Source organism: Haematobia irritans, chromosome 1, assembly GCF_050003625.1.
Source record: "Haematobia irritans isolate KBUSLIRL chromosome 1, ASM5000362v1, whole genome shotgun sequence".
In the NCBI taxonomy this organism is placed as follows: domain Eukaryota; kingdom Metazoa; phylum Arthropoda; class Insecta; order Diptera; family Muscidae; genus Haematobia; species Haematobia irritans.
This window is the reverse complement of record NC_134397.1, coordinates 186172275-186200033: the sequence shown is the minus strand read 5'-3', so window position 1 is coordinate 186200033 and position 27759 is coordinate 186172275. Positions and strand designations below refer to the sequence as shown.

Sequence of the window (27759 nt, the reverse complement as noted above, 5' to 3'; positions counted from 1 at the left end):
TCAAAATTTTACTTCTATAGAAAATTTGGTCAAAATTTTATTTCTATAGAAAAAATTTTGACAAAATCTTTTATTTCCATAAAAGATTTTGTCAACATTTTATTTATTCATTGTTTTTTTTTTTAATAAAATGAGCGTTCAAAAGTTTTTTTGTTTGATTTTATACGGTTAACCAGTTTTGAGAAAAATATAAAACCAAAAATCGGCTTTTATAAAATTTATTTCTATAGGAAACAATTTATTCGTATAGAAAATTTTGTCAACAATTTATTTCTATACAAAATTTTGTCAAAATTTTATTTCTTTAGTAAATTTTTTTCAAAATTTTGTTTCTATAGAAAATTTTGTCTAAACTTTATTTCCATAGAAAATTTTGTCAAAATTTTATTTCTATAGAAAATGTTGTTAAAATTTTATTTCTATAGAAAATTTTGTCAAAACTTTATTTCTATAGAAAATTTTGTCAAAATTGTATTTCTATAGAAAATTTTGTCAGAATTTTATTTCTATAGAAAATTTTGTCAAAATTGTATTACTATAGAAAATTTTGTCAAAATTGTATTTCCATAGAAAATTTTGTCAAAATTTTATTTCTATGGAAAATTTTTTTGATAATTTTATTCCTATAGAAAATTTTGTGAAAATTTTATTGCCATAGAAAATTTTGCCAAATTTTATTTCCATAGACAATTTTGTTAAATTTTGATTCTATGGAAAATTTTTTTGATAATTTTATTCCTATAGAAAATTTTGTGAAAATTTTATTGCCATAGAAAATTTTGCCAGATTTTATTTGCATAGACAATTTTGTTAAATTTTGATTCTATAGACAATTTTTTGAAAACTTTATTTCTATAGGAAAAAATTTATTCGTATAAAAAATTTTGTCAACAATTTATTTCTATACAAATTTTTCAAAATTTTATATCTATAGAAAATTTTGTCAAAATTTTATTTCTATAGTAAATTTTGTTCAAATTTTATTTCTATAGTAAATTTTGTCAAAATTTTATTTCTATAGAATATTTTATTTCTATAGAAAAAAATTATTCGTATAGAAAATTTTTTAAACAATTTATTTCTACACAAAATATTGTCAAAATTTTATTTCTATAGAAAATTTTATTTCTGTAGAAAAAAATTATTCGTATAGAAAATTTTGTCAACAAATTGTTGCTATAGAACATTTTGTCGAAATTTTTTTCTGTAGTAAATTTTGTTCAAATTTTTTTTTCTATAGTAAATTTTGTCAAAATATTATTTCTATAGAAAATTTTGTCAACATTTTATTTCTATAGAAAATTTTGTCAAAATTTTATTTCTATAGTAAATTTTGTTAAAATTGTATTTCTATAGTAAAGTTTGTTAATATTGTACTTCTATAGTAAATTTTGTCAAAATTTTATTTCTATAGTAAATGTTGTCAAAACTATATTTCTATAGAAAATTTTGTCAAAAGTTTATTTCCATAGAAAATTTTTTGAAAATTTTATTCCTATAGAAAATTTTGCCAAATTTTATTTAAAATTTTTTGAAAACTTTATTTCGATAGGAAAAAATTTATTCGTATAGAAAATTTTGTCAACAATTTATTTCTATACAAAAGTTTATCAAAATTTTACTTCTATAGAAAATTTGGTAAAATTTTTTATTTCTATAGAAAATTTTTATCAAAATTTTATTTCCATAAAATATTTTGTCAACATTTTATTTATTCTTTGTGTTTTTTTTAATAAAATGAGCGTTCAAAAGTCATGTTCACTATTTTTTTGTTTGGTTTTATCCGGTTAACAAGTTTTGAGAAAAATATAAAACCGAAAAATTGGACTTTTGGAAAACCCCAAACCCTTTGAAATTTTGATAAAGCCTCCATATAAAGCGACTTTTGTTCGAAGCATAATTATTTAATAAATTCATGTCTCGCAAAAATAGTTCAGAATATCTTAAAATTTTTAAATTCTACCAATAATATAAATTACCATAAACTTCGTCATGATCTAAAGACATTTTTGGAATTTTGAACTGCAATTTTATTCCTTCAAACTTCGAAATTTTCTTTAACAAGTGATGAAATTAATTACGTTAAAATGAATTTTCTTATATTTGTCGAAAAACATTTATTTATTTTTGTGAAAGTCGTGGTTTTTGTTTTAATTTCCCATCATTAGTTTATATGGTTTTATCATCCTACATCCAAATGAAATTAAACTTGTTTTATGGTGTATTTAACGAAATATATATTCTCAAAGTGCATATTTGCTGAACTGCAAAAGAATTTATAGTATATTTTACAAAAGATGTTGAAATTAAATTTTAGAGTGAGTTTAAATAAATACAGAATATTATTTTTTTTTTCATTGTAACAGCCTTAAAACTATTCTTAGCTTAACCTAGGCATACGAATTAAGATATTAAAGTTTTTTTTTTGTTTCGATTAATTATAAATACACTATATGAAGAAAACCCTGAGTTTGTTTATTAATTACACAAATTATTTAAATAACTTTATTTCGTTTTTTAATTGAATTTATTTTTTCCTTTGATTTTTTGTTTACATAGCTTTTTTAATTACCTAAACGAAATATATTAAGTATATACAAAAAAATTTGATATTTTCCATTTGATTAAATTGTAAGTTTTGTGGTTGTTGGTTTTGTTGTTATTTGTATATCACAGCCAAATGAGCAAGAAAAGAATTTCATAATCAAAAAAGTTTGTTTTTTTGTTGTTCAATGTTAAAAACATGATCGACTTTTAAACAATTTGTCATTTGGCAAATATGGCATGTACGAGCTTATTCTCTTTCTATCGTTATTATCTGATTTTTAAAGAGACTCTCTGCTATTATCACTGTTATGTTGCATTGATATCTGACATTCAGACATTGGCCTTCCTACATTAGCTGTTGCAGAGTTGTTCAATTTCATGCTATTAACATTTGCTGCAGAAGAACATTTACTCGTTGTGTTATTGCTGTTATTAACATTATTCTTTGCAGAATTCATTATGCTGTTTGGTGTCGAACATGCTGAGTTGCTGTTATTATTCGCAGGTGGTGATGTTGTAGTCGTTGAAACTGTATGTTGGGCCAGCATATCGGCTGGTATTAGACCTTCTTTGACACGTTTCTTTTGTTTCATGCGACGATTTTGGAACCAGATTTTCACCTGCAAAAGTATTAAAAAAAGCAAAATAAGGTAAATTAGTTTTGAGGAAATTATTTTGTTGTTTATAGGTTAGGTTGAAAAGAGGAGTGGGATCTACTAACAGGTTGGCTGATAAGTCCCCGGTCTGACACATAGATGGCGTCGCTAGTATTAAATGCATATTATTTTTATATAGTACCAACCTTCAAATGATTCGTGTCAAAATTTGACGTCTGTAAGTCAATTAGTTTGTGAGATAGAGCGTCTTTTGCGAAGCAACTTTTGTTATTGTGAAAAAAAAAAATAGAAAAAAAGGAATTTCGTGTTTTGATAAAATACTGTTTTCTGAAGGGAAATAATACGGTGGAAGCAAAAACTTGGCTTGATAATGAGTTTCCGGACTCTGCCCCAGGGAAATCAACAATAATTGATTGGTATGCAAAATTCAAGCGTGGTGAAATGAGCACGGAGGACGGTGAACGCTGTGGACGCCCGAAAGAGGTGGTTACTGACGAAAACATCAAAAAAATCCACAAAATGATTTTGAATGACCGTAAAATGAAGTTGATCGAGATAGCAGAGGCCTTAAAGATATCAAAGGAACGTGTTGGTCATATCATTCATCAATATTTGGATATGCGGAAGCTCTGTGCAAAATGGGTACCGCGTGAGTTCACATTTGACCAAAAACAACAACGTGTTGATGATTCTGAGCGGTGTTTGTAGCTGTTAACTCGTAATACACCCGAGTTTTTCCGTCGATATGTGACAATGGGAAACATGGCTCAATCACTAGGTTAGGTTAGGTTAGGTGGCAGCCCGATGTATCAGGCTCACTTAGACTATTCAGTCCATTGTGATACCACATTGGTGAACTTCTCTCTTATCACTGAGTGCTGCCCGATTCCATGTTAAGCTCAATGACAAGGGACCTCCTTTTTATAGCCGAGTCCGAACGGCGTTCCATATTGCAGTGAAACCACTTAGAGAAGCTTTGAAACCCTCAAAAATGTCACCAGCATTACTGAGGTGGGTTAATCCGGTCGAAGCAGGAATCGAACCCACGACCTTGTGTATGCAAGGCGGGCATGCTAACCATTGCACAACGGTGGCTCCCCTCCCTCCATCACTACACTCCTGAGTCCAATCGACAGTTGGCTGAGTGGACAGCCACCGGTGAACCGTCTCCAAAGCGTGGAAAGACTCAAAAGTCCGCTGGCAAAGTAATCGCCTCTGTTTTTTGGGATGCGCATGGAATAATTTTTATGGATTACCTTGAGAAGGAAAAAATCATTAACAGTGACTATTATATGGCGTTATTGGAGCGTTTGAAGGTCGAAATCGCGGCAAAACGGCCCCATATGAAGAAGAAAAAAGTGTTGTTCCACCAAGACTACGCACCGTGCCACAATTCATTTAGAACGCTGGCAAAAATTCATGAATTGGGCTTCGAATTGCTTCCCCACCCACCGTATTCTCCAGATCTGGCCCCCAGCGACTTTTTCTTGTTCTCAGACCTCAAAAGGATACTCGCAAAAAATTTGGCTGCAATGAAGAGGTGATCGCCGAAACTGAGGCCTATTTTGGGGCAAAACCGAAGGAGTACTACCAAAATGGTATCAAAAATTTGGAAGGTCGTTATAATCGTTGTATCGCTCTTGAAGGAAACTGTGTTGAATAATAAAAACTTATTTTGACAAAAAATGTGTTTTTCTTTGTTAGACCGGGGACTTATCAGCCAACCTGTTATATATGGGAGCTATATCTAAATCTTAACCGATTTCGATGAAATTTTGCAGACTTGAATGGTGATGCAGAAGATTATTTTGTGCTAAATTTGACGACGATCGGTTAGTAAAAAAGTGCAACGTGACCCCATTTGTCGAAATCGGGCGATACATATATATTGGAGCTATATCTAAATTTGATCCAATTTCTTCCAAATTCAATAGCGTTCGTCCTTGTGCCCAAAAACTCCCTGTACCATTTAGTCTTCGAAGAAAGGAATGTGCCACAAGCCATTGAGAACAATGGCAAAAATTCATGAATTGGGCTTCGAATTGCTTCCCCACCCACCGTATTCTCCAGATCTGGCCCTCGCAGGGAAAAATCAGGATGCTCGCAGGAAAAAAATTTGGCTGCAATGAAGAGGTGGTCGCCGAAACTGAGGCCTATTTTGAGGCAAAACCGATGGAGTACTACCAAAATGGTATCAAAAAATTGGAAGGTCGTTATAATTGTTGTATCGCTCTTGAAGAAAACTATGTTGATTAATAAAAACGAATTTTTGACAAAAAAATGTGTTTTTCTTTGCTAGATCGGGGACTTATCAGCCAACCTGTTAGCCCTCATATAACTGATCCTCAGATTTTAATTCTGAAGCCTCCTGAAGGAGTAAATCTCAACCGATCAAGAAGAAAAGTGGCTTATATAGTATTTAATATGTCTTTTGTTATCTAACATAGACTCCATATGGACTATCTTCCAGACAATTTTGAAACATTATGGGGTACCTTTCCATCGTCAACTCTTATCACAATCCAAGTAATTCCATTGTGTATGACAGTTTTAATATAACTTTTTACATAATCCATGCTGGAGGGTACATAAAATACGGCCTGGCCGAACTTTCAGCCATATATTCTTGTTTCTCTTAACTTACCTGCGTTTCGTTCAATTGCAATGTATTGGCTATTTCTATACGTCTGGCCCGGGTGAGATAACGATTAAAATGAAATTCCTTCTCCAATTCAGTTAGCTGTTTGTTGGTGAAATTTGTACGGCCAGAATTATTGGTGGCGGCCAAAGTGCAAGCCATACCCAAACTATTGGGACTGTGGTTGCCGCTCAGTAATACCGCGGGAGCCGTTTGTCCACCCATTTGATGTGAGGCCAATACAATGCCAGCCGGGGCAGATCCACCACTGCCAGCAGCGGTATTGCGGCACATTGCATCCAATGCTGTCTGGCCATTCATGTGATGATAGTCATGCAAAGTGGCAGGTAGTTTGGGTGCTGCAAAGAGAATGCAAAAAAACAGAACAATGCGATAATTAGACAAGTTGGTTAGGTTTTGAAAGGATCAGCGTGTACGAGCATTTGAGGTTGTTTGGGGTTTTGGATTGGTGACTTTTGAATTGTGGTTTTACAGATTATGAGTGATTTTGTCAGTGATGATCCCTGTCAAAGTTAATCAGCGTGAGATTTGCTCTCTCTCTCTTCTTTTGAGTCACTTATACTCGACATAAACCGAGACAAACCAACAACAAAAAAATCCCAAAAATGTTTTGTGTTTGTGCTTGGTTGCCTTTTTGACTTGCTTTGGGTTATTTTGTATTTCTAACAACTCTACGGGATTTTGTATTGAAAATGTTATGGGATTCCTATGGTATAGGGTCATATTCTGGAGTTTTATGACTACAGGTATATTGGTTAGCTTTTCTAGTTTCGATTTTTGGCATGAGTTGGCAATTTTCCTTCCCCGTAATGTATTAAGTTGTTGTTGTTTGTTCTTGGGTCAATAATGTGACATGCGCCCCGTGGCTAAAATCTAACGATTATGAAAATTCATAATTTCTGTGGTTTTATTTGGAAACAGGTAGAATTGATATCCAGGATATTGGCTTGACTTTTTGATGTTTATATCTTGTTTGTATTTTCAGCAAAAAAATTGAAGAAAAGGATTTAATAGGATTAACTGGAGTTTGTTTTGGAAATATTGATTTTTAAATAAGATTTGTATATACTTTCTGAGGGGCGTTTGCATCCTTATAACACTGGGTTTTGTAAAGTCAAGGTTTGAATTTCTAAGAAATACTACGAGGAAAATTGGAATATTTTCAAGGAAACTGTAGGATTCTTAAAGGGATAATTTTTTTGTTGGGAGAGGGGAAACTTAGTCAGGGAGGACAAGGAATATCTGTGTTGTTATAGTGTTTTTGTTTTAATTAAAAAACTAAGAAACAGATTAAAGGTAAACTAAAATTATAAAAAAAATGAGAAAATAGAAAATTTTTCGAATTATTGTATAAATCAAAAAGGGGGTTTCCAATATGAGAAATATTGAATTGAAATTACAAAATTTGGAATTTTTATTGAGAAGTAAATTTGGCTAAATTAATTGGTGTAATTTGACTCAATTCTTAATTAATTGAAATTTGTTTTTAAATGTCTAAGGATCACACTAGTCAAATATTTGACAAAAAAGAGTGTCAAACATTTTTCCAATACCATTTTCGAAATACCTGGATACAGTCTTTTAGAACATACTCGTATTGACATCGTTATGTTATACTCCAAAAATGAGCTAACAATGTTTGCTGGTTTGACTAAGACGATGAATTCTTATTTGATTTCTGTCAAATATCTACATAGTGTGATCGTAGCTTATGTTATATCCCTTATCCAGCAAAACAAAAATTTGGAAATTGTTCCAAAGGCACAAAAGGGAGCCACCGTGGTGCAATGGCTAGCATGCCCGCCTTGCATACACAAGATCGTGGGTTCGATTCCTGCTTCGACCGAAAAAGTTTTTCCCACCTCAGTAATGCTGGTGACATTTCTGAGGGTTTCACAGCTTCTCTAAGTGGTTTCACTGCAATGTGGAACGCCGTTCGGACTCGGCTATAAAAAGGAGGTCCCTTGTCATTGAGCTTAACATGGAATTGGGCAGCACTCAGTGATAAGATAGATGTTCACCAATGTGGTATCATAATGGACTGAATAGTCTAAGTGAGCCTGATACATCGGGCTGCCACCTAACCTAACCTAAAGGCACAACTTTAAAAGCACTTCCAAAAATGTCCTTCCAAAGATGTTCTTTATTTTAACTAGACAGGAAGTTCTTTCAATTAATTTTTATACCCTCCACCATAGGATGGGGGTATATTAACTTTGTCATTCCGTTTGTAACACATCGAAATATTGCTCTAAGACCCCATAAAGTATATATATTCTGGGTCGTGGTGAAATTCTGAGTCGATCTAAGCATGTCCGTCCGTCCGTCTGTTGAAATCACGCTAACTTCCGAACGAAACAAGCTATCGACTTGAAACTTGGCACAAGTAGTTGTTATTGACGTAGGTCGGATGGTATTGAAAATGGGCCATATCGGTCCACTTTTACATATAGCCCCCATATAAAGGGACTATCAGATTTGGCTTGTGGAGCCTCTAACAGAAGCAAATTTCATCCGTTCCGCCTGAAATTTGGTACATGGTGTTGGTATATGGTCTCTAACAACCATGCAAAAATTGGTCCACATCGGTCAATAATTATATATAGCCCCCATATAAACCGATCCCCAGATTTGGCTTGTGAAGCCTCTAACAGAAGCATATTTCATCCGATCTAGCTGAAATTTTGTAAATGGTGTTGGTATATGGTCTCTAATAACCATGCAAAAATTGGTCCACATCGGTTCTTAATTATATATAGCCCCCATATAAACCGATCCCCAGATTTGGCTTGCGGAGCCTCAAAGAGAAGCAAATTTCATCGGTTGCGCCTGAAATTTGGTACATGATGTTGGTATATGGTCTCTAACAACCATGCAAAAATTGGTCCACATGGGTCCATAATTATATATAGCCCCCATATAAACCGATCCCCATATTTGGGTTGCGGAGCCTCAAAGAGAAGCAAATTTCATCCGTTCCGCGTGAAATTTGGTACATGATGTTGGTATATGGTCTCTAACAACCATGCAAAAATTGGTCCACATCGGTTCATAATTATATAGCCCCCATATAAACCGATCCCTAGATTTGGCTTGTCTCCAAGAGAAGCAAATTTCATCCAATCCGGTTGTAATTTGGAGCATGGTGTTAGTATATGATCTTTAACAACCGTGCCAGAATTGGTCCATATCGGTCCATAATTATATATAGCCCCCATATAAAACGTTCTCCAGATTTGACCTCCGGAGCCTCTTGGAGGAGCAAAATTCATCCGATCCGGTTCGAATTTGGAACGTGGTGTTAGTATACGGCCGCTAAAAACCATACCAAAATTGGTCCATATCAGTCTATAATTATATATAGCCGATTTCCAATCACACAAAAATTGGTCCATATCGGTTCATAATCATGGTTGCCACTCGAGCCAAAAATAATCTACCAAAATTTTATTTCTATAGAAAATTTTGTCAAAATTTTATTTCTATAGAAAATTTTGTTAAAATTTTATTCGGTTCATAATCAAATTTTCATCATTGTCAAAATTTTATTTCTATAGAAAATTTTGTCAAAGTTTTATTTCTATAGAAAATTTTGTCAAAATGTTATTTCTATAGAAAATTTTATGAACATTTTTATTTCTATAGAACATTTTGTGAAAATTTTATTTCTATAGAAAATTTTGTCAAAATTGTATGTATATTTTGTCAAACTGAATTACGTATTTGATCGATCTTTTTTGATTTAATATATACCACGTACGGACTTACAAACAATTTAGAAGATGGTGTTAGGAGTTTTTAAGATACCTTGCCATCGGCAAGCGTTACCGCAACTTAAGTAATTCGATTGTGGATGGCAGTGTTTAGAAAAAGTTTCTACGCAATCCATGGTGGAGGGTACATAAGCTTCGGCCTGGCCGAACTTACGGCCGTATATACTTGTTTATAACTCGTTTTTTCATATTTTTAATGGGTAATTTAAACTTCACACAAAAAAAAATATAAATTAATTTTATTGTCAACACAATTAAAATTATGTTTATATTTGAGCTAACAACGTAATTTGTAAAAAAAAATACGATTTTAGTCACATTAGCAACCAATTTTGTTATATCAACAAACATTTTGTTGAACTTAAAATTTTTCTGTAACAAAAATTTACAATTTTTCTGTAACAACAATTTACTGCTGAAGTATTTTCTGCTGGGCCGTTTGTAACATATCGAAATACTGGCCTCAGTTTTCACAAAGTATATAAAGTGCCGTAGTACAATTCTGAGTCTATCTAGCGATGTCCGTCCGTCTGTCTATCCGTTTGTTGAAATCATGCAAACTTTCGAACGAAATAAGCTTTTGATTGCAACTTGGTGTTGCAAATAGGTCATATCGAACCACTTTTAGGTATAGTCCCCCCATATAAAGCGACTCCGATATTAGACTTCCGGAGCCTCATGAAGAGTACAATTTCATCCGATTCGGTTGAAAAATTATGCCAAAAAATAGTCGATATAGGTGCGTAATTATATGTAGCCCCCATATAAATCGATGCCCAGATTTGACTTTCGGAGATTCTTGGATCTGATTCTTTTGAAATTTCATATGCGATTATAACAATCATGCAAACTTTGCTACATATCGATCCATATTTATGTGTAGCCACTTTATAAACCGATCACCAGATTTGACCATCGGAGCCAATCAGATCCGTTTAACGTTTTGTACCTGATGTAATTATACGTCCTCTAACAATCATGCCATCGTTAGCGGTCCATAATTATAAATAGCCCCCACAAAACCTAATCCCCAGATTTTACCACCGGGGCCTTTTGGAAAAGGAAATTTCATCCGACCCGGTTGAAATTCGGTACTTGATGTTAGTATAACAACCGTGGAAAAATTTGTACATATTTGTCCATAATTTGCCCTCTAATTACCAAGCGAAAATTGGTTCAGAAACCGATTAAGAACTACACTGAAAAAAATATTTTTTGTAAATTTGCGTCCCTCCGTTAATGTCGCATGTCTTTGAACTATGGCAAATTTTCCTTAAAGTAAAGAAACACATTTTTGATTAAATTAACTGAAATATTGAATTCTATTTAGATTTAAGATAAAAAAAAACGCTTCAAATATAGGCTAAGACTTATTTTGAGGATTTAGCGTCTTTGGTTTAATTTTTTTTTGGAATTAAGAAAACATTTTTTACTTTGAAGTATCTGTCATAATTTGGATTTTTAATCTGGCATTTTTTTGTACGTGAGTACCTTTATTAAATCAAATTTAAATATTTTTCATATATCGCCTTATTATATAAATAATGTATAAGATAGTTCTTAAGATATCTCTGAAAAGTGAAAAATACCAGCAATTTTGGCTTAGATTTGGAGATAACGCATCATATATATAAAATTTCAATTACCAAAAAAATATCATTTGCTTTATTTTAATTTTATATAAACATAAATTAAATAATTTATACCTTAAACATTGCTTTCATTTTTTTTTTGATTTACAACTGACACACTGACCACCACAATATTGTCTTCAAAATAAAACTCTTAACTGTAGTTTCTTAATCCTTAATTAGGCCATTATAATAACAACTTTAATATTTTTGTAATTCCAAACAATCTCATAAACAAAAAAAAAAAAAAATAAAAAAGCAACGTGATTTTTCTGTTGGCGTTTACTTGTTCAAATGTCAAGCAACATAACGAAATTGTGTGACAGATAAAAGTCATAAAATATCATGAATAACAGCTACCGTTATAAATTATATTGGCCTTTACGATTTATGCTTTGAGAGACGGAATCGAGATACGCGTGTATTCTGAGTCAGGGGCCATAAGTGTATGAATGCCTACTAGAATACCGAGAGATATATGATTTCTATTTCCACCCAACCAGGCAGCAAATCATATAACGCCATATTAAATGTCAAGTGTTTCCAATATTAAATTAAATAAAATTTATAAGTGTTAGAAATCAAATGTGCCATAAAATACTCAAAAAAAAAAAAAAAGCCAACTAGATGGCAATACAAATCCGTCAAAAAAAAAAAAAAATAGAACCAAAAATTATTGAATCTACTACAGACGTCTCTCATAAATAAGTCAATTTTGAGTATCATTTGAAATGATCAATCAAAAGCCAGTCAAAAACATCAAAAAATATTTATTAAAAAAAAACAAAATTGAAGTACATGAGAAAATTATACAAGGTTTTTTTTTCTATTTGTTAAGAAAATCGTTCAGGGAGTCCATGCAAAAGGCATTGAATAGAATAATAAGAAAATATCGTATTAAACAGGTATTAAATTCGCCATCATAACTGATATGGGATGCAATTACATGTATTTAAGTGCTCCAGTGAAAGTGAAAGAATTTTATAGGATTTGGCAAAATTAAATTTTTGGCAAATTAAAAAAAATTTTGTAAGGTCCTGGATTTTATATTAAAACAGTTTTTCTTTTAGTTATAAAAGAGAGGGATATTCATTGGCATAGATACACAATTTACAAAATATTAATGATACATTTCTTTAAAATAATTAAATTTATTAAAAATTATAACATTTATAAACTTTGCTTCAAAAAATTTTTTTTTCAAATTTGGAAATTTGTGTCTCTCCGTTAAAGCCGTACGTCTTTGAACTAATGTAAATTTTCCTTAAAGTAAAAAAACACATGCTTCAATGAAGAGTCTTCATCACGACAATACGAATTCTCAAATAACGGCTCAGACAACTGCATTTTAGAGCAGTCAAAACATCCATTTGACGGCACATAAACACGGTTGCAACTGGCGCCAAAAATAATCTACAAAAAATTTATACAAGATTTTACTTAAAAACTACCAAACAAAAAAAATATTTTGCAAAATCTTATTACTATGGAAAATGTGGTCAAAATTTTATTTCTATAGAAAATTTGGTCAACATTTTATTTCGATAGAAAATTTTGACAATTTTATTTCTATAGAAAATTTTTTCAAAATTTTATTTCTATAGAAAATTTTGTCAAAATCTTATTTCTATAGAAATTTTGGTTAAGATTTTATTTCTATAGAAAATTTTGTCAAAATTTTATTTCTATAGAATTTTTTTTTTCAAAATTTTCTTTCTATAGAACATTTTTTCAAAATTTTATTCTATAGAAAAATTTTATTATGTCAAAATTTTATTCTATAGAAAATTGTATTTCTATAAAAAAAAATTGTCAAAATTTTACTTCTATAGAAAATTTTATTTCTATAGAAATTTTTGTCAAAATTTTATTTCTATATGAAATTTGGTCAAAACATTAATTCTATAGAAAATTGTCAAAATTTTATTTCTATAGATAATTTTGCCAAAATTTTATTTCTATAGAAAATTTCGCCAAAATTTTATTTCAATAGAACATCCAAGCAAAAAAAGTGGAAGTTGTTTCACAAACATTTCTTTTAAAGCCCATCCCAGAATCCCCCATCGATTTTTTTCAACTTCAACTGATGCAGTTCTTTTGGACAAGTCCACAAACATTTCTTCTAAAGCGCATCGTGGGATCCCCCATTGATTTTTTTCCACTTCCGATGCAGTCCTTTTGGACAAGTGCACAAACACTTCTTCTAAAGCGCATCATGGGATCCCCGAATGATTTTTTTTCTACTTTCGATGTAGTCCTTGTCAACAAGTATTAGAAAAAACGCAATCAGGCTATTTTATAGTGCAAATTTTGGACAATTAAATTTTACAAAAAAATAAATAGAAAACTATTAAAAAACTGCAAATTAATAAAGAAATAAAAAATAATAATTAGAAAAAAATTCATCCCCGCTGGGATTTGAACCCAGAAAAGGTTTTGTAAATTACGAGAACTTTTAATTTTTTTGTTGATTTTTAATGGAAAAAATATATTTATACGAAAATATATGCCGAAAATAAAAAATAAAAACGATGCATAACATAAAAAAACAATTTTTTAGAAAACTATTTGATAAAAAAAAAATTGCCGCTGCTGAAATTTGAACCTGCGTTTCCTATTTTTTCGTTCATACTAATAAAGAACTTCTCGAGAAGCAATTAAAATGTTATTCCTTAGTGTCGTATTACGATCAAATCACAAACATTTGAATTGACCTTTCGACGCTTTATGTTCAATGGCGTTTTTGGCTGAGTGTGCTAAGGCGTTCTGTTATGGTGCCAGCAAACCCAGGTTCAACCCCTGGTCGGAGCGAAAAAGTTTTTCAAATTGTAAAAATTAAATAATAGGAGAATAATAGTGTAATAAAACATTTGGATGAAAAAAAGTGAAATTGGTTGAAATTTTTTTTTTCGATTTTTAAATTTCCTCATTCAAATTAACTTTCAGGACACAACTTCTAAAGCAATGCAAAGGATCCAAAAAGGGAGTACTTCCGTCCTATGACAAGTCCGTGTAAAATTCATTAGAGATGATCCAAGTTTGCACTACTTCCGGATCACAGATTGTGGATCCAAACTACTTTTTTGGAAGCTCTTTTTTTGCTGGGATTTTGTCAAAATTTTATTTCTATAGAAAATTTTTGTCAAAATTTTATTTCTATAGAAAATATTGTCAAAACATTATTTCTATGGAAAATTTTGCCAAATTTTATTTCTATAGATAATTTTGTCAAAATTTTATTTCTATAGAAAATTTTGTTAAAATTTTATTTCTATGGAAAATTTTGTTAAAATTTTATTTCTATAGAAAATTGTGTCAAAAATTTATTTCTATAGAAATTTGTTTTAAAATTTTATTTCTGTAGAAAATTTTTTAGAAAGTTTATTTCTATAGAAAATTTTGTCAAAATTTTATTTCTATAGAAGTTTTCTTCAAAATTTTATTTCTATAGAACATTTTTTCAAAATTTTTTTTCTATTAAAAATTTTGTCAAAATTTTATTTCTAGAAAATTTTATAAAATTTGTATATCTATAAAAAATTTTGTCAAAATTTTATTTCTATATAATTTTTTTTTTCAAAATATTATTTCTATAAAAAATTTTGTCAAAATTTTATTTCTATAGAAAATTTTGTCAAAATTTTATTTCTGTAGAAAATTTTGTTAAAATTTTATTTCTATAGAAAATTTTGCAAAAATTTTATTTCTATATAAATTTTTTTCAAAATGTTATTTCTATAGAAAATTTTGTCAAAATTTTATTTCTATAGAAAATTTTGTCAAAATTTTATTTCTTTATGAAATTTGGTCAAAACATTAATTCTATAGAAAATTTTGTCAAAATTTTACTTCTATAGAAAATTTGGTCAAAATTTTATTTCTATAAAAATATTATTAAAATTTTATTTCTATAGACATTTTTTTCAAAATTTTATTTCTATAGAAATTTTTATCAAAATTTTATTTCTATAGAAATTTTTGTCAAAATTTTATTTCTATAGAAAATTTCGCCAAAATTTTATTTCAATAGAACATTTTGTCAAAATTTTATTTCTATAAAAAATTTTGCCAAAATTTTATTTCTATAGAAAATGTTGCCAAAATTTCATTTCTATAGAAAAATTTGAAAAATTTTATTTCTATAGAAAATTTTGCCAAAATTTTATTTCTATATAAATTTTTTTCAAAATATTATTTCTATAAAAATTTTTTTGTCAAAATTTTATTTCTGTAGAAAATTTTGTTAAAATTTTATTTCTATAGAAAATTTTGCCAAAATTTTATTTCTATATAATTTTTTTTTCAAAATAAAAAAATTTGTATATCTATAAAAAATTTTGTCAAAATTTTATTTCTATATAATTTTTTTTTTTCAAAATATTATTTCTATAAAAAATGTTGTCAAAATTTTATTTCTATAGAAAATTTTGTCAAAATTTTATTTCTGTAGAAAATTTTGTTAAAATTTTATTTCTATAGAAAATTTTGCAAAAATTTTATTTCTATAGAAAATTTTGTCAAAATTTTATTTCTATAGAAAATTTTGTCAAAATTTTATTTCTTTATGAAATTTGGTCAAAACATTAATTCTATAGAAAATTTTGTCAAAATTTTACTTCTATAGAAAATTGGTCAAAATTTTATTTCTATAAAAATGTTATTAAAATTTTATTTCTATAGACATTTTTTTCAAAATTTTATTTCTAGAGAAATTTTTATCAAAATTTTATTTCTATAGAAATTTTTGTCAAAATTTTATTTCTATAGAAAATTTCGCCAAAATTTTATTTCAATAGAACATTTTGTCAAAATTTTATTTCTATAAAAAATTTTGCCAAAATTTTATTTCTATAGAAAATGTTGCCAAAATTTCATTTCTATAGAAAATTTTGAAAAATTTTATTTCTATAGAAAATTTTGCCAAAATTTTATTTCTATATAAATTTTTTTCAAAATATTATTTCTATAAAAATTTTTTTGTCAAAATTTTATTTCTGTAGAAAATTTTGTTAAAATTTTATTTCTATAGAAAATTTTGCCAAAATTTTATTTCTATATAATTTTTTTTTCAAAATATTATTTCTATAGAAAATTTTGTCAAAATTTTATTTCTATAGAAAATTGTGTCAAAATTTTATTTCTATAGAAAATTTTGTCAACATTTTATTTCTATAGAAAAGTGTGTCAAAATTTTCTTTCTATATGAAATTTGGTCAAAACATTAATTCTATAGAAAATTTTGTCAAAATTTACTTCTATAGAAAATTTGGTCAAAATTTTATTTCTATAAAAATGTCGTTAAAATTTTATTTCTATAGACATTTTTTCAAAAGTTTATTTCTATAGAAATTTTTATCAAAATTTTATTTCTATAGAAATTTTTGTCAAAATTTTATTTCTAAAGAAAATTTCACCTAAATTTTATTTCAATAGAACATTTGTCAAAATTTTGTTTCTATAGAAAAATTTGTCAACATTTTATTTCTATATAAATTTTTTTCAAAATATTATTTCTATAGAAAATTTGGTCAAAATTTTTTTTTCTATAGAAAATATTGTCAAAATTTTATTTCTATAGAAAATATTGTCAAAATTTTATTTCTATAGAAAATTTTGTCAAAATTTTATTTCTATAGAAAATTGTGTCAACATTTTATTTCTATAGAAAATTTTGTCAAAATTTTATTTCTATAGAAAAGTGTGTCAAAATTTTCTTTCTATAGAAAATTTTGTCAAAATTTTATTTCTATATGAAATTTGGTCAAAACATTATTTCTATAGAAAATTTTGTCAAAATTTACTTCTATAGAAAATTTGGTCAAAATTTTATTTCTATAACAATGTCGTTAAAATTTTATTTCTATAGACATTTTTTCAAAAGTTTATTTCTATAGAAATTTTTATCAAAATTTTATTTCTATAGAAATTTTTGTCAAAATTTTATTTCTAAAGAAAATTTCACCTAAATTTTATTTCAATAGAACATTTGTCAAAATTTTGTTTCTATAGAAAAATTTTTCAACATTTTATTTCTATATAAATTTTTTTCAAAATATTATTTCTATAGAAAATTTGGTCAAAATTTTTTTTTTCTATAGAAAATATTGTCAAAATTTTATTTCTATAGAAAATATTGTCAAAATTTTATTTCTATAGAAAATTTTGTCAAAATTTTATTTCTATAGAAAATTGTGTCAACATTTTATTTCTATAGAAAATTTTGTCAAAATTTTATTTCTATAGAAAATTTTGTCAAAATTCTATTTCTATAGAAAATTTTGCCAAAATTTTATTTCTATAGAAAATTTTGCCAAAATTTTATTTCTACAGAAAATTTTGCCAAAATTGTATTTCTATAGAAAATTTCGCCAAAATTTTATTTCAATGGAACATTTTATCTACATTTTATTTCTATAGAAAATATTGTCAAAATTGTATTTCTATAGAAAATTTTTTCAAATTTTTATTTCTATTTACGAAGTAGATCTTGGGGAGGAATATTTTTCACAATCTACCAAACCATCAAGAATTTTACCAATCTACCGAAGAGTAAAAAATCTACCAGGTAGAATTCACGTGTTTCCACCACTGGGGAGGCGGTTGCTGTGCTCAGAATTCATGTTTTGAATATACCTTAATCAGGGTGGCAAAAGTGCTTCGAAAATTGTTTCAAAAGCATGCAACAATGCATAGATCTTAATTGAAAATATTTTGAAAAACAACAAAGCTATTTTCGATGATTGATATTTGTTTTTGATCTTTTATCCCGAAATATAAAATGCAATATACTTGCTTCCAATCTTTTGGATTCCAAAAAGAACATTTCAAACTATGTTCGTTGGCCTACAATTTCGTTTGGGAGAAGAGAATTTCTTTTTTGCTTGTATTACTAAATAATGTTAGACTAAATGTTACGTCTACATTTTCTGACTTAATTTCTCCATATTTACTTAAGCATTATCGTTCATCAACATCATAATCTTTCGTAAACAGAATTCTTTCTATTTCATAAGTATTTATTTACATTTCCAATAAAAATGAGTATTACATATAAGCCGAGTGGTGGACAAATGCTTTGGCATTTCATATCAATTGCAATTATTTAATAATCGCTACAATGCATCCCATTCCAATTGTATTACAAATGGTCAGATCTGAAAAAAAATGCAATGGAAACATCATTGTTGCTTATTCTTTTTAAAACTAAGTGTTAGGCTGAAGTACTGGCGCCTGCATGAATATGCTACTGCTCTGTTCATCAATCCATCCCCATAGACATTATCATTACTGATTACTACCAAAGATAAAACCAAAAACAAACAATGAAGATAGACGGACATATTTGAAAGTGCTGATACAACATAAAGTGATGGTTGAATTAAAGTTAATGTTACATTGTCCAGACATACTATAGCATACTATGTCAACAATATTTAGAATTGTTGCTAATTAAGTTGTCAACAAGTTTTAATTTGTAATTAAAAGAGAAGAAAAATAAGTCTATTAAATTGATATTCCGAAGAGAATGTTACCGGAAGTGAAGTCTCTGAATTTTTCTGGTTTTTCGAGCTTGAGATCTATATGTATTTTTATTTTCCTTCAATATTTCGCCAATTTCTTGAATTGTTTCTGCAGGAAGTATTGATATCTGTTACAATAACTAAACACAACACATTCTTATTACACGCAGAGAAGGAATATGTTCACCTCAAACATGTTTCAAGAGCAAAATGTTATTTTTGTATGGTGACCATGTAACATGTTTGTTATTTTCTCGTCAAATATAACCTGCTTGCCGAAATCAAATACATGATTTCCGAGAAAATAACATGGCTGCGTAAACCATGTTACATGGTCACCACCCAAAAATAACATTTTGCTCTTAAAACATATTTGAGGTGATCATATTCCTTCTCTGGGTGTAGAGTCAGCGAAACATCACTGCAATAAAGAAACCAGAAAACCTTTTATTTTCTGAATTTAAATATATTTTTTAGTCCATTCATAACAAACTTCCTTCTTATAAGAGAATGCGAATAGTAAGGTCCACAATGTGTGAAACCAATTAGAGATGCTTTGATTCTTTTTCAAATAATTTCAGAATTTCTTGACATTCGATAATTAGATTAGCTAAAATTCTATTCAATATCAATATTGCAGTATTGCAACATATGGCTTATATTGAATTAGCAACTGGACATTGGAAAAATAGAAAATCATACAAAGTGGACTTTAGGACTCTCCCCATTCGTCCAATTAAATTAAACAAACTGTGCGTATATTCCCAAAAATTTCACACACTTCCTTACTTTCATGTAAAATGATGCTGTCATCGCCAGCGATCAGGGTGATATACCCTTTTTTCCTCAATCTTTTTTGTATAGCAGATTTAACTCGTACGTTCGTTCGTTATATTGGACATAAATGAGAAGTATAAGCACTCTTACACATGAAATCCTTAATCCCTAAAAGATAGTGGCATCGGACACCGACCAAGTGCGTTTCAGTCTTGTCTGACTGACTAAATGTGTCTACCTAAATGACTGACGGTCAAAGGGACAGACAACAGACACATGCAGTGGTGGACTGGTTGAATGGTGAATGAATGACAGATAGTATAATTTTTTGATGTGAATTAGCTTCATCTTTTGGCTCATTAGTAAAAGTCAACACATTTCGGGGAGCGCTTAAGTTAAAATGACTACAGCGTAGATGCTATAGAAAATCATAAAGAATTTAAGCAGTCGGAAGAAAGAGGGATAGACAGTGAAGCCTTATACGTTAGGCATTAATATGTTTTCTAGAATCAGTATTAAGGAAAATTCAGAGGTCAAGAGAGAATTCGTTCCATTACTGGACTGAATAGTCTAAGTGAGCCTGAAACATCGGGCTGCCACATAACCTAACCTAACCATTACTGGGGAAAATCCCCAGTAATGGAAAGAATGGAGATAAAAATGTGAGTTGAAGACTTAGGGATTTAATATCGAGTTTCCAGAAATTTTAGGAATTTGAAGGACAAATATGTTCGAAATCCAAACCGTATATCGCGACGAGGGATGCATCATATAGGAAACTAAGCATAGATCAAGTGAAGTTAAAGGGTGATACGGTCAAAATTTGGTCAATATAAACTTGACGTATTTCTTTCAATTTTGCATTTAAAAAACCTGAACACCCCTCATTTTGAAGGTGTGTGTGTAGTATGTTGCTCCTATTTTGATTTTGGAATTCACTCTTCAGTTGTCAAAATGCCGTCCAAGCAAGAAGAGCAGCGTATCAAAATTTTGCTCGCGCATCGCGAAAATTCGAGCTACTCGCACGCAAAGCTGGCATAATCGCTAAAAGTTGCCAAATCAATCGTTACAAATGTAATTAAAGTGTTTGGGGAACGTTTGTCGACAGCCAGGAAGTCTGGATCGGGGGGAAATCGAAAACCGGAAGCCGCGGAGACGACAAAGAGAGTTGCCGGTAGTTTCAAGCGAAACCCTAACCTCTCTCTCCGAGATGCCGCAAATAAGCTGGGTGTATCGTCTACAACCGTGCATCGAGCCAAAAAAACGAGCCGGACTATCGACTTACAAGAAGGTAGTGACTCCAAATCGCGATGATAAACAAAATACGACGGCCAAAGCGCGATCCCGGAGGCTGTACACGACGATGCTGACGTAGTTTGACTGCGTGGTAATGGACGACGAAACCTACGTCAAAGCCGACTACAAGCAGCTTCCGGGACAGGAGTTTTGTACGGCAAAAGGAAGGGGAAAGGTAGCAGATATTTTCAAGCACATAAAACTGTCAAAGTTCACAAAGAAATATCTGGTTTGACAATCTGTACCTGTGGCTTGAAAAGCAGCATTTTCATAGCTTCAACCAAGAAATTTACGTGAAAGAGTGTTTGAATAAACGTCTGCTGCCTTTCCTGAAGAAACACGGTTGTTCCGTACTGTTTTGGCCGGATTTGGCATCTTGACATTACGGTAAAAAGGCCATGGAGTGGTACGCCGCCAACAACGTGCAGGTGGTTCCCAAGGACAAGAACCCTCCCAACATGCCAGAGCTCCGCCCAATTGAGAAATACTGGGCTATTGTCAAGCGGAACCTAAAGAAGACCAAAAAACTGCTAAGGACGAGCAGCAGTTCAAGGCAACCTGGCTGATGGCAGGTGTCAAGCGTGAGGCCCGGCAATTCGGATTTGGAAAAGCGAAAGCCTAACTGAATATTTTTCCTGAATTTTATACTAATTGAACTTGAAAAAGAAATTTAATTTGATTTTTTAAATAAACGATTTCACCGATTTACACGCGTTTTCCCTTGACCAAATTTTGACCGTATCACCCTTTACAAACAGTTCAAGAGCTCACCGATGCATAAAAACAGATAGACTGGACAGAGCGAAGGAGTTGCTTCGCCTATACAAAAATAGCCAGTTACCGAATTCCTATTTTTCCAGGTTTATTTGACATAGAAGTCAGCTGAAAATGTACACTTTCCATTGGCCACGAAAACTCAAGCGCCGCCTATAGTTGTTGTAACAGTTTTTAATGTAGTTTCATTCATTTTGTTCTGTGCTTTGGTACTTTAGTTAGTATCCAGATCAAGATACTCTGCGGAAAGGATGCGATGTGTCCAAAGTGATCTGGTGGTGAGGCGGCTGCATTTGCCTGATCTAAGTTGGGCTAAAGCTGACGTGGGAGGTCTCTCCCCTCCTATGGGCGGTGGTCGAGCTCAGAGAACAGGATTAACCTTGTAGCTTCTCACCGCTACAGCTACAGTATCCTCATGAATCCTGTTCAGAACTGTCTGGTATGCTGCCTGATCTAGAGGCTCTCTTTTATAACGCTGGATCTTGCGCTCTAGAAGGTGAAGATCAACCCTTACATTCCTGGGTGGTGGTTGCCTATCCACAAGATGGCAACTTCGATAGCAACCTAAAAGGTACTGATTTGACAACATGTAATTGTGTCGATGCACTTGGATGATCTTGGTCTTCGCATAAATGTGATCCAGGGGTGTACTGCGGAGACATCCTGTCGCAGTTCTAAGGGAAGCGTTCTGACAGGTCTGTATGTTATTCCACTGCGTGTCTCTCGTCTGAGGTGTCCACACTGGCGCTGCATGTAGTCAACAAGGTTTCTTTGTCCGCACCCCAAGTGCTGCCGACTTGAGGACCTTGTTTCTAACCCGGAGCTTATCACAAATTGCTGTGGCATGGGCAGACGACTTAAAAAGGCTGTCGACTGTGACCCCGACAATCTTGCGGTAATTTCCTCAAGTGTTTTGGCTACTGGCGAGAGTCTCTGCCTGGCTTCAGTAGTCGAATAACCCAACCCATTTTCCAGACATCGGGTATATTGAGTGATTCCAAGGACAAATTAAGGAGTGTGGTCAAATACTCAACTTCCAGTGTTCCCAGATGCTTTAGCATTAGCATAGAGATTCCTTTGGGGCCTAGCGCCTTAGATGGTTTCGCGCTGTTGATGACATTGGTGTGGTGTATTATCGGCTCGGAGATCACGAATGAGGCGAATGGCTCTCTTTTTCGCTCTGTTACTTTCGGGATGCTCGACAAACTGTCGCTTAAAAAATCTCGCGCATCTCTTCGGATAAGTCACCGTCACGCCTATGGTAATAATGGTTACTATAGGCGTGGGGTAAAAAAAATGCCGAATATTATCGGTATTTATTTTGGGCAGACAAACATTACGTCCGCAGACCATGGAGATTCCAACAGGACTCGGGACGTTCCAATCAAGAAAGTAAGTTCCTCTCCTCATTTTTACCGCACCATTATCAATAAAATATCTGGATCTCAATCCGTTGGAATTCTGCGCCTAGGGTATTTAGGAGAGGTAGTTAGAGGTACTAGAAAATATAAAAGTGTCAATCATCTCAAGACGGCACTTCGCCGAAAATGGGCTAAAATACTGCAGAGCCACTTTAGTTCAGCTTGTGATGGCTTTGTTGGCCGTTTGAAGGCCACAATTTGTGCCAAAGATAACCATTTCGAATTAAACTAAACTGATTCTAAAATTTGAGAATCATTTAGCTAAACATAGAATTGGCAGCACTCATTGATTCGGGAGAAGTTCACATCCTGTGGTACCACAATGGACTAAGTAGTCTAAGTGAGCGTAACAAATGAGGGGTTGTCACTATAAGCTACCCTAACCTCACGCTGTTACACCTTACACCATAGGTATGCCATCGTCCGAAATATTGGTCTCAGACCCAACAAAGTATATATATGGGTCTTGGTGAAATTCTGAGACGATCTAGCGATGTTCGTGCGTCCATCGATTAAAATCACACTAACTACCGAACGAAAGAAGGTATCGACTCGAAACTTGGCACAAGAAGCTATTATGGAAGTAGGTCGAATGGTATCGCATATAGCTGCCAAATATACCGACCCCCAAGTTTTTACTTCATTCGCCTCTTGGAGGAGCAAATCTTATCCCATTTGGTACGTGATGTCAGCCCTCTGACTACCATGGAAAAATGATTCAATATCGGTCCATAATTATTTATAGCCCTCCATATAAATGGATTCCCAAATGAGACTTCCAGAACCTCTTGGGGAAGCGAATATCATTCGATAAGTGAAATTTGGTACGTGATGTTAGTATAACAACCTCTAACAACCATGCAAGCATTGGTCCACATCGGTGCACAATTTTATAGCGTGTATAGCCTTTCACCATTTCATTTGCCAGTTGCGAGGTCCCACTGTCATCTTATACCCAATGAACATGCATGAACTTATGAGCTCTTTCTGTTGCACAGATTGTAGCTAATTTGTGTGGCTTGGATTCTGAGCATATTTCAATACAATGACTTGACGAAAACAACAACTAATCCATTTATACTGTCATTTTTATTACTTTTCAAAAGTTTTGTGAGCTGTCACATGGAATCTAGAATATATCCAACTACCTACCTACATATTCCTATACCATTGTTGTTGGTCATACAAATCAAAAAAAAAAAAAAAACTCCGATTGGAAGCCAAGTGCATTTTGGATGACTTGGAATTATTCGATATTGAATTGAGTTTAATCAAATGTTCTTCATTTTATTTTTCCTTGAGAATATTTGGTTGGGTCGGGAATTAAGCAGAAGGTAGACAAGTACATATGAGAGATCATTTGGAAATGCAGCATTGATTGTGATGGCTCCCCGTAGTCTTATTAGTCACGATTTGTTATACTAATACCATACCCCGATTCCCTATGGTCGTCTTTTATTTTTCGAAATTTAATTCCAATGTAAAAATATTGTCTTCAATTTGAGGAAACAATGAACTTTAAGGTGTGTGTGTATGTGTGATCTCTTAAATTGAAACAAGTGTCTGGAGGTAAGTAATGAAACAGAGAAGGCAAATTCTCCAAAGGGATTTCAATCTCGTTTTCTTCAAAAATCTTTTTATTTCAATCCTCAAGTTTTGTTGTTGTATCTTAGGGTTTCTTTTCTCCATTCTTTTTCATTTGCTTTACCGTTTAGGATAATCCTTTGAAATCTTTTTGATTTTCGTTCTATTGAATTTTTAAATGTGGCGCCTATATGACACAAGATTCCGTTGAAGTTAATGCGCCTTGTCTTTGGTTTTGTGTTTGTCTTTTACATGTCATTTCATTCTATCTTTAAAAGTAGGTAAATACATTTCTTTCCTTTCCAGACACTTCAGGTGTATTTGCTTTATTAACCCTTTTAGTAACACATTTTTCTTATTGGTTTATGTTTGTCTTTTCGAAATTATAAGATGTAGTAAATGGTGTCACCTCGTCGTTTGACATTTTTTTATCTTTGGCAAATATTTGCGGAAATGTCATACATTTTTTCACGCTGAAGAAATTTATGTTAAAGGTGTGTTAACCCCGCAAGAGTATAACATCAGCTGAGGTTTACGCTCACATAGGTCTTGGAGATTTTTAACGAGGGATACTTACTCTTTCTATTTTAGTTCTGGCAGGATTAACTTAATAATAAAATAATAAACTGATTATAGAAGAGATTAAAGGGTGGCTGATAGCAATTGCAACTCATTTCAGGTTGCTATCATTTCTGAACCGCTTGTCTGACAGCTGACAGATTTATTCCAGTGACAATTCATTTTATTGTTTACATACTCACAGAAGCATCTATTGCATAAAGTTGGTAGAATTCTACTAAAAATGGTAGATTTTTTACTGTTTGGTAGATTGGTAGAATTCTTGATGTTTCGGTAGATTTTGCAAAATACTCCACTGCAACTAAGAGCTATTTAAATTTCTTTATAGAAATAACATTTTGACCAATTTTCATGTCGAAAAAGAAATATAGAAATAAACTTTTAGCAACATTTTCCATAAAAAGAAAATTAAAAAAAAAATTAATAAAATTTTGACAAAATTTTCTATAGAAACAAAATTTTGAAAAAAATATTCTATAGGAATATAAGATGGGCAAAAATTTCTATAGAAATAAAGTTTGGACAACATTTTCTATAGAAATAACATTTTTCTATAGGAATACAATTTAGACAAAAATGTATATAGAAATAAAATTTTGACAAAATTTTCTATAGAAATAAAATTTTGACAAAATTTTCTTTAGAAATAAAATTTTGACAAAATTTTCTATAGAAATAAAATTTTGACAAAATTTTCGATTGAAATGAAATGTTGAAAAAATGTTCTATATAAATAGAGTTTTGGCAAAGTTTAGAAATAAATTTTTTACAAAATTTTCTATAGAATTTATTTTGACAAAATTTTCTATAGAAATAAAATTTTTACAAAATTTTCTATAGAAATAAAATTTTGACAAAATTTTCTATAGAAATAAAATTTTGACAAAATTTTCTTTAGAAATAAAATTTTGACAAAATTTTGACAAAATTTTCGATTGAAATGAAATGTTGAAAAAATGTTCTATATAAATAGAGTTTTGGCAAAGTTTTCCATAGAAGTAAAATTTTGACAAAGTTTTCGATAGAAATTAAATTGTGACTAAATTTTTTGTAGGAATAAAATTTTGACAAAATTTTCTAATGAAATACAATTTTGACAAAATTTTCTATAGAAATAATATTTTGACAATTTTTTTATAGAAATAAAATTTTTAACAAAATTTTCGATTGAAATGAAATGTTGACAAAATTTTCTATAGAAGTACAATTTTGACAAATTGTTTTAGAAATAAAATTTGGACAACATTTTCTATATAAATAAAGTTTGGACAAACTTTTCTATAGAAATAAAATTGTGACACAATTTTCTATAGAAATAAAATTTTGCCACAATTTTCTATAGAAGTAAAATTTTGACAAAATTTTTTGTCGTATTAAAATGTTGACAAAATTTTCTATATAAAAAAAAAGAATGTGGACATAATTTTCTATAGAAATAAAATTCTGACAAAATTTTCTATAGAAATAAAATTTTGACAATGTTTTCGATTGAAATAAAATTTTAACAAATTTTTCTATAGAAATAAAATTTTGACAAAATTTTCTATACATATAAAATATTGATAAAATTTTCTATAGAAATAAAGTTTTGACAAAATTTTCTATAGAAGTAAAATTTTGACAAAGTTTTCGATAGAAATTAAATTGTGGCTAAATTTTCTATAGAAATAATTTTTGTTTTGTTTTGTTATTGTTGTTTTGTACTACAATCATATTTGTTGTTTTGATCTCAGCTTAAAAACCATTACGTTCACTAAACTACAAGAGTAGCTTAACCAACAGAGGAAAATAATGTTTGTCAAATTTATTTGGGCAAAGGAATTACCACATCCCTCATCAGCATTGATAAAACTTTCTGTAGAAATAAATTTTTGACAAAATTTTCTATAGAAATAAAATGTTGACAAAATTTCCTATTGAAATAAAATTTTGAGAAAATTTTATATAGAAGTAAAATTTTGACAAAATTTTCTATAGAAGTAAAATTTTGACTTTATTTTCTTTAGAAATAAAATGCTGGCAAAATTTCCTATAGAAATAAAATTTTGACAAAATTTTTTTATAGTAGTTTCTATAAAATTTGAAATATTCTATAAAATTTGAAAAAAAGTTTTCTATAGAAATAACATTTTGACAATTTTTTTTTATAGAAATAGTAGTTGGATAAACTTTCTACAGAAGTACAATTTTGAAGCAAAATTTTATACAAAATAAAATGAGGACAGAATTATCTATAGAAATAAAATTTTGACAACATTTTCTATAGCAATAAAATTTTGACAAAATTTTCTATAGAAATAAAATTTTGACAAAATTTCCTATTGAAATAAATTTTTGAGAAAATTTTATATAGAAGTAAAATTTTGACAAAATGTTCTATAGATGTAATATTTTGACATTATTTTCTTTAGAATTAAGATGCTGGTAATATTTCCTATAGAAATAACATTTTGAGAATTTTTTTTATAGAAATAAAAATTTAACAAAAATTTCTATAGAAATAAACTTTAAAATTTTCTATAGAAAAAAAAGTTGACAAAATTTCCTATTGGAATAAAATTTTGAAAAAAATTTTTATATA

The 27759-nt window shown here is 30.3% G+C and overlaps 1 protein-coding gene across 1 annotated transcript in view; it reads right to left on the bottom strand.

Annotated features, from left to right (window-relative positions):
- Positions 1 to 2541: 2541 nt before the first annotated feature.
- LOC142222282 (homeotic protein labial-like) overlaps positions 2542 to 27759 on the bottom strand; it is a 111350-nt gene continuing 86132 nt past the window's right edge. Inside the window, exons 2-3 of the mRNA XM_075292319.1 lie at positions 5809 to 6161; positions 2542 to 3167 (exon numbers count right to left, since the gene is read on the bottom strand). Of these exons, the coding sequence (XP_075148434.1) occupies positions 2826 to 3167; positions 5809 to 6161 (695 nt within the window). The 3' untranslated portion in view covers positions 2542 to 2825. The remainder of the gene's footprint in view (positions 3168 to 5808; positions 6162 to 27759) is intronic.